A 6,710-nucleotide genomic window follows, 5' to 3' on the forward strand; every position below is an offset into this window, starting at 1 on the left:
GAGTTCGCTAGACTCTGGAATGGGCTCCTCGTCCTCTTCCTCGTTGTGCTCCATGTCCAGGTCGCCTCCCAGCACGTTTGCATAGTAAACAATCTTCAAGCACTTGGTGGACGCAACGACGGCGTCGTCGTCGTTGACCAGGTTCCTGCTGTTGAACTCGTTGCTGATGACCTTGTAGGTGATGAGCTGCTGGAAGGTCTCCATCATGCGCCGGATCTGCTCTGCCCTGTAGTGGGACCAGAGGCGCGCCAGCTTGGCCTGAGCCGCCAGCGGGAGCTTGCTCATGGCCTTGCAGAACTGCGGCAGAGCGATCTCCAGGTACTCCGGGCTGTGGAGGTTGTTGTTCTCCATCACTATAACAAACAGGTTCAGATAGTTTGGGTCTCTTGAATACACGTTGTGATACGTCAGGTCACACTCTACGTTCGGCGAGAGGTAGACCAGCGCGTTCAAAAAGGCAGCCTCAATCTTCTCGTTTGACAGGAGGCGCTCGTAGACACGCCGCACGGCGTCGATGTCCACCGACACCTCGTCGGGGGCCAGCTTTTGGACGTCGTTTTCTCCTGAGGAGCCTTCACCGAGCCTCGATGATGACGAAGAGGAGGTGGGGGAGTCCTCCTCCATAGCTGTGGCGGAGCACGCTGCTGCCTCCTTCTCATCCTCATCCTTATCTTCATCCTTACCTTGGAGGGACTTCAGCTCCTCCTTAGTGTGAGGTTTGGACCTCCGGAAGCTCTGAACCAAACCCTCAGAGCTGGAGAAAACTCGACCGATCACTCTGATCAGAGGGGAGTAATCCTCCTTCTCTCCACAGATGTCTAAAATCTCATAAACTTTCTCCTCTGTCAGGTAATTTACATCTGTAAAGTGAAAACAGAAGAAAAAAACTAATGAACCAACCAAAACTTTCCATATTAAACTATAAAAGCTTTACAAACGTCATGAACTCACCTTTGAAATTGTCCCGTACGGCACTGACGTCTTTATGGTTCATCTTCCGGTTGCCGCAGGCAGAGTTACTGTGAGCGCTGCTCTCCAGGTAGGTGGAGGCAGTGCCTTTCTTAGAAGGATGGGGGTCACATAGTTTGGCGTTAACCTTGTAGAGCTCTAGAGCTTTGACCGCCGCTGCATTGTTATCCATGCGGCTAAATCCCACTGATGAGGCACACCACGAGTTGGAGCAAGACTCATTCCCACAGCCCTCCGTTAACTGGTGGTAATAGCGCTCTATTAGATGTTTGGCAGCTGCTCGCTTCCTGTGTTCAGATGTAAAAAAAACACATTAGAAAACTTCTTGAATGTATTTACTAGAAGAACTGAATGCAAGTGATGATAACTCAGCTGGTAGTTCTGCAGACATGATGCACTCATCATTTTTCCACACACACTGACAACCCTAATTGCAGAATAGTAGAGAAGTTGTGTAAAATGTAAATAAAACCCATATTTTAATAGAACATAAACAACATATCAGATGTTGAAACTCAGACATTTTACCATTTTAATGGAAAATATTAGCTCATTCTGAATGTGAAAAAGAATTTTCATTAACAAATTAGATTAACTGGCAAGAGATCAGTAACATGACTGGGTATTAAAAAAGACCATTTCAGAGGCTGGGATGGACAGAGGTTCACAAATCTGAGACAAACTGTATTAAAAAAAAAAAAAAAAAAAAAAAACTGTACAATTTCAGAAAAATGTTCCTTAACATAAAATTGCAAAAAACTATGAAGATCCCACCATCTACAGCGTAGAATATAATCAAAAGATCCAGAGAATCTGGAGAAATCTCTGTGCACACAGACGACGGTTGAAGGTCAAACTTGATTCTGCTGATCTTTGGGTCCTCAGGCAGCTTTGCATTAAAAACAGACATGATTCTCTATTGAAAATCAATGGACGGACTCAGGAAGACGTCCAGAACACAGTTCGCTGTGAAATCCACAAATCTCTCTATCGCTCTATCAAGCGAAGAAGAAGCCATCTGTGAAGCTCCATCAAGGCTGAAAAGCACATGGAGGTTTTAGGGCAACATCTGCTCCCATCCAGACAACGTCTCTTTCTGGGAAGGCCTTGCAGATTTCAGCAAGATAAAGCTGAACCACATCCTGCATCCATCTCAGCAGCATGGCTTCACAGGAGAAGAGTCCAGCTGCTGAACTGGCCTGCCTGCAGTCCAGACCTTTCACCAGAACAAAACATCTGGAGCATCATGGAAGCAGAAATCCAGCAACCAAGGTCCAGAACTGTAGAGCAGCTAGAATCCTGCATCAGACCAGAATGGAACAACATTCCTCTCCTAAAACACCTGCAGCTGGTCTCCTCACTTCCCAGATGTTTCCAGGCAGATGTTAAAAGAAGAGGGGATGCTACACAATGCTAAACATCACCCGGGAACTACTTTCCATGCTATGGCAAATGGTAATAAAATATTAGCTGTGCAAATTGTATTGTGTTTTAAGTTACATTTACACAGTGTTGAGAACTGTAAACATTTAACCTGAATTATTTACCAGAAAATATAGGTTCAATCATGATTCTCACTCTGAAATTCCAGCATTAAATTAATTTGCAATCATGTCTAATTTTTAACCAGTTGTTCCTCTATTACGATGCTTACACTTTTTAAAATAAACAGAAGAGCTTTTACAACTGAAAGCATATGCCCTTGAAAGAGCACACAATCTATTTCAATACTAACCACTATCAAGAAGTGTTGTAAGGAAGAAATAGCAGGAAATTAATTAAACAAAAAAGAGGGTGGTCTTAAATATATGTCCCAAGACATCAGTGCACAAGTAATATGTATAAATAAATAAATAACTTACATTCGGCTTGCTTCTGGGTTATCTGACTCAGACTCCTCGTATTCTCTTTAAGAACAAACAATAACAATGAGAAATACAGCAGAGGTCAAGATGTGCTGCAACAACATAATTCAAGCTAAATACAGCTGACTTTGTGTTAGCTGCACTTTGAATTTTCTGAGAATGCTGTAAAAACTTATAACTTCAATCTTTCTGACAATCATAAAATGACAAGCTTTAGAAAATACAACACCGGGGTCGGTCTCTTTCAGCAAGAAGCAACACTAAGTTAGCTTTAGGCAACCAAGCTAGCAGCAGCTGAACTGTATAAATCTTCTGTTCAATATGCATATCACCACGATTATTTAATTTATTTTCATTTCACCCTTGAATATTATGTAGTCCATTCTTAACGGCTTGGCAGGCACAAGACATGTCACGTACTGAGACATTCTGACGCTCACTTAGCATGCTAACATAGCAAACATTAGCTTAGCCTACTGGCCGTATTTCTGCTCTTTATTAAGCAAAACTCATGTTTCTACTTTAACATGCTAATTATATTATTTTATTGTAAATAAAATGCTTAGTGACAGCTTTGTTTAGAAACAGTAACCAAAACAGGGGAACGTTAGCATACGGCTACAAGCAACAGCTAGCTAGCCCTTTCCGTGTTTCACCAACTACCGCCGGCATCCCCGACTCTTTCCTCTCGCCGTCCTCACCTATCAGGTCCTCTCGCGGGTCTTGTCTTGGCCTGTGGTGTCGCACACTCACAGTCCTCCTTCTCGTCGGAATTCATACGAGACTTTATCCTCAGTAGTTTGTTATCTGTTGCTGTTTGTGAATGTTCAGTTCCTCTGCAGGCTGCGTATATCTTCAACAGCACGATGATTCAAAAGTACTTGGAAGGCGACAAAGCCCAATCTACACCAAACTTCATTCAAGGCCTTCTTACTGCAGGTTCTATCCTTTGCCTGAGATTTGCAGCCATGTTGACTTCACCGTCAGCCAACATCCCACAATGCTTTGCGCTGAAGCTGCAAGACCCGCTGGTGTGGATCAGAAATCTGCAAGGAGCTGGACTAATGTAATCGGAATCATATGTTTTGTTCTCATATTGCTTCAGTAGAAAAAAATAAATAAAAATGAAATCTGATCGAAATAATTTGAAGTATCATACCATCATAGATAGTACATAAATAAGAAATAATTAACAATGAATAATATAATATAGTATAATATAATATAATACAATATAATCAAATGTAATATAATATAATGCATTAGTATATAGTATGCATTAAAGTCCAACAGGTCCACCTCAGACACTATTGCTGCAGCCCTGCACATTTCCCTCTCACACCTGGAGAATAAAGACTCCTACATCAGGATGCTCTTTATTCACTACAGCTTGGCATTCAGTACGGTCATCCCCCAAAAGCTCACCCACCAACTGTTTTCCCAGGGACTACACTCCATCCTCTGTGACTGGCTCCAGGACTTTCTGACTGGCAGGCCTCAGTCTGTCAGGATCGGGAACAGGACTTCAGCCAGCATCATCACTAACACTGGCACACCACAGGGGTGTGTCCTCAAGCCCATCCTCTACACCCTGTTCATCCATGACTGTGTGGTCTCCCACAAGGACAACACCATCCTGAAGTTGGCGGACGACACCATTGTGATAAGACGCATCACTGGTGGGGGCAAAGCAGCCTACAGTAGGGAGGTGGCCTCTCTGGTGTCATGGTGTGAGGACAAAAACCTCCCCCTCAACACAGACAAGACCAAGGAGATGATAGTAAACATGAGGAAGGAGAGGAAACCGCATCAGCCACTGCGTATCCACGTGGAAGTGGAGAGGATGAGCAGCTTTAAATATCTAGGGGACCACATCAGCGAGGACCTCATCTGGACATTCAACACCACACAGCTGGTGAAGAGAGCTCAGCAGCGGCTGTACTTCCTGAGGAGGCTGAGGAAGTTCTGCATGTCACCAAAGATCCTCAGAAACTTGTACAGCTGCGTGGTTGAGTCCATCCTGACCAGCTGCATCACTGTGTGGTACGGCAGCTCTACTGTCATGGACCGCAAACAACTGCAAAGAGTGGTGAAGACTGCGTCCAAGATCACCAGGACTCCGCTGCACTCTCTGCAGAGCATCTACAGCACAGTCCACAGGAGAGCTGCCTCCATCATCAAAGACCCCGCCCACCCCCAACATGGACTGTTCACTCTTCTTCCCACAGGCAGGAGATACAGGAGTCTGAAATGCAGGATAACCAGACTCAGAAACTTTTTCTTTGGTTGTCAAGTACCCCAACCAGTGGTGCCAGATGTTTTGGATAATTTTCATAGAATCAACAGACTTTATGTTTGACCCAAATCCTCTTTTGTAACAAAAAAAAAAAAAAAAAAAAGAAAAATTCAACACAGATGTCCCATGTACTTCAGGAATGTAGTTTGTCCAGCAGAGAGTGCTAAAGTCACACACTGACTCTTTCAAAGTTGTAGGTAACGTACTTTTACACCAATACAATGTTGGCATATCTCAGCATGCCTTGTTCTTTAAGTTTGAGGAAAGTGGACAAGAGGAGGTCAAAATAAGGAGTGTTAATCCTAAAAAATTTAATAGCGTATGAACAGGATCTAAAAATGTAAGAAGAACAAATTCAATCTGAACCCTGCAGCACATCCGTCAACTGCCAAGCTGGTAGTTCTTTTTTAATCACCTTGTTGGGACAGAAATGCTCTTTTATCCTTGTTCCAGTGTGTTTTCATTTATTTTTTTTGTTGATGCAGCTAAAGAACTGGGAACAAATTATGAGTCAAATCTTGTCTTTAAGACATAAAGGCCTGGATGACTTGGATTTTTCTACATTTAAATTCAGGTCAACTAAGGATGTTGTCTTTGGACTTGAGCATTTCAGGAAGACATTGTCTAGCTGTATAATTGAGAAGCTGCAGGGGATGAGTGTCGATAACTCCATGCTCTCATGGATGCTGTGTACAAAAAGAGGATGTTCAGGCTTTACTTCTTGAGATGGCTCAGATCTCTAAATGTCTGCAGCAAAATGTTGGAGCTCTTTTATCAGCCTGTCGTCTCCAGTGTGCTTTTCTTTCCTACTGTGTGCTGGGGGAGCGGCATCAGAGCAACAACACCAACAGTCTTAACACACTTAAAAAAAGGCTGAAACTGTGGCGGAGAGGAGGTGGCTGAACAAACTGGAAATCTTTGCCTCCATTTTCCATCATTGTTCCAGTGACGTGCGGTCAGGAGAGGCAGGTGAAGCAGTGCCTCACTTGTCATGATAAAAAAGAAAAAAAGTACATAAATATTAATATTTTCCACTGATCAACATTTTCAGTAAGATTCTACACGTTTTTTGACATTTTATTAAGTTAAAAATCACCAAATTTGAATATTTCCAGATCAAATACAGGGCAGAAACACTGAGAAAGGCGAGCCGTGCCTCAACCCTGACTGCGTGATCCAATAAAAACTGGGTTTCTGTTTCTCAGCATATTGCCAATATGAACTTTACAGAAATATTTCTTATACACCATGACTCTCTACAGTCTGTGTAATGTCTTTAATGTATGTGCGAGAGAAATATTCCTGCTGATTGTACTATAAATTGCAGAGAAAAGTCAGCAGGTGAGGCAGGCAGTACTCTGCCTCACCTTGAAGGGATGCATGTGAACACACCTCTATACTTTAATTTGTGAATATGAAGCATTATCAGTAGTTGCATGCTGTTGGATGAATATTAAAATAAGATTCTCTTTTCAGTTCTTACAATTGTAAATCTGACTCCGGAGTAGTCAGTGCCTCACCAGCCATGAACCTCACCACATGTCTCTGCTCTGACAGACAGGGAAGAGCTGCGTAGTCAC

The 6,710-nt window shown here is 43.0% G+C and overlaps 1 protein-coding gene across 1 annotated transcript in view; it reads right to left on the reverse strand.

Moving 5' to 3' along the window:
* LOC121635427 (ubiquitin-protein ligase E3A) overlaps positions 1-3,841 on the reverse strand; it is a 16,562-nt gene extending 12,721 nt beyond the window's left edge. Inside the window, exons 1-4 of the mRNA XM_041978564.1 lie at positions 3,536-3,841; positions 2,832-2,876; positions 952-1,256; positions 1-860 (exon numbers count right to left, since the gene is read on the reverse strand). The exon at positions 1-860 is cut by the window's left edge and continues 396 nt beyond it. Coding sequence (XP_041834498.1) covers positions 1-860; positions 952-1,256; positions 2,832-2,876; positions 3,536-3,612 — 1,287 coding nt within the window. The 5' untranslated portion in view covers positions 3,613-3,841. The remainder of the gene's footprint in view (positions 861-951; positions 1,257-2,831; positions 2,877-3,535) is intronic.
* Between the last annotated feature and the right edge of the window lie 2,869 nt (positions 3,842-6,710).

Source organism: Melanotaenia boesemani, chromosome 24, assembly GCF_017639745.1.
Source record: "Melanotaenia boesemani isolate fMelBoe1 chromosome 24, fMelBoe1.pri, whole genome shotgun sequence".
In the NCBI taxonomy this organism is placed as follows: Eukaryota; Metazoa; Chordata; class Actinopteri; order Atheriniformes; family Melanotaeniidae; genus Melanotaenia; species Melanotaenia boesemani.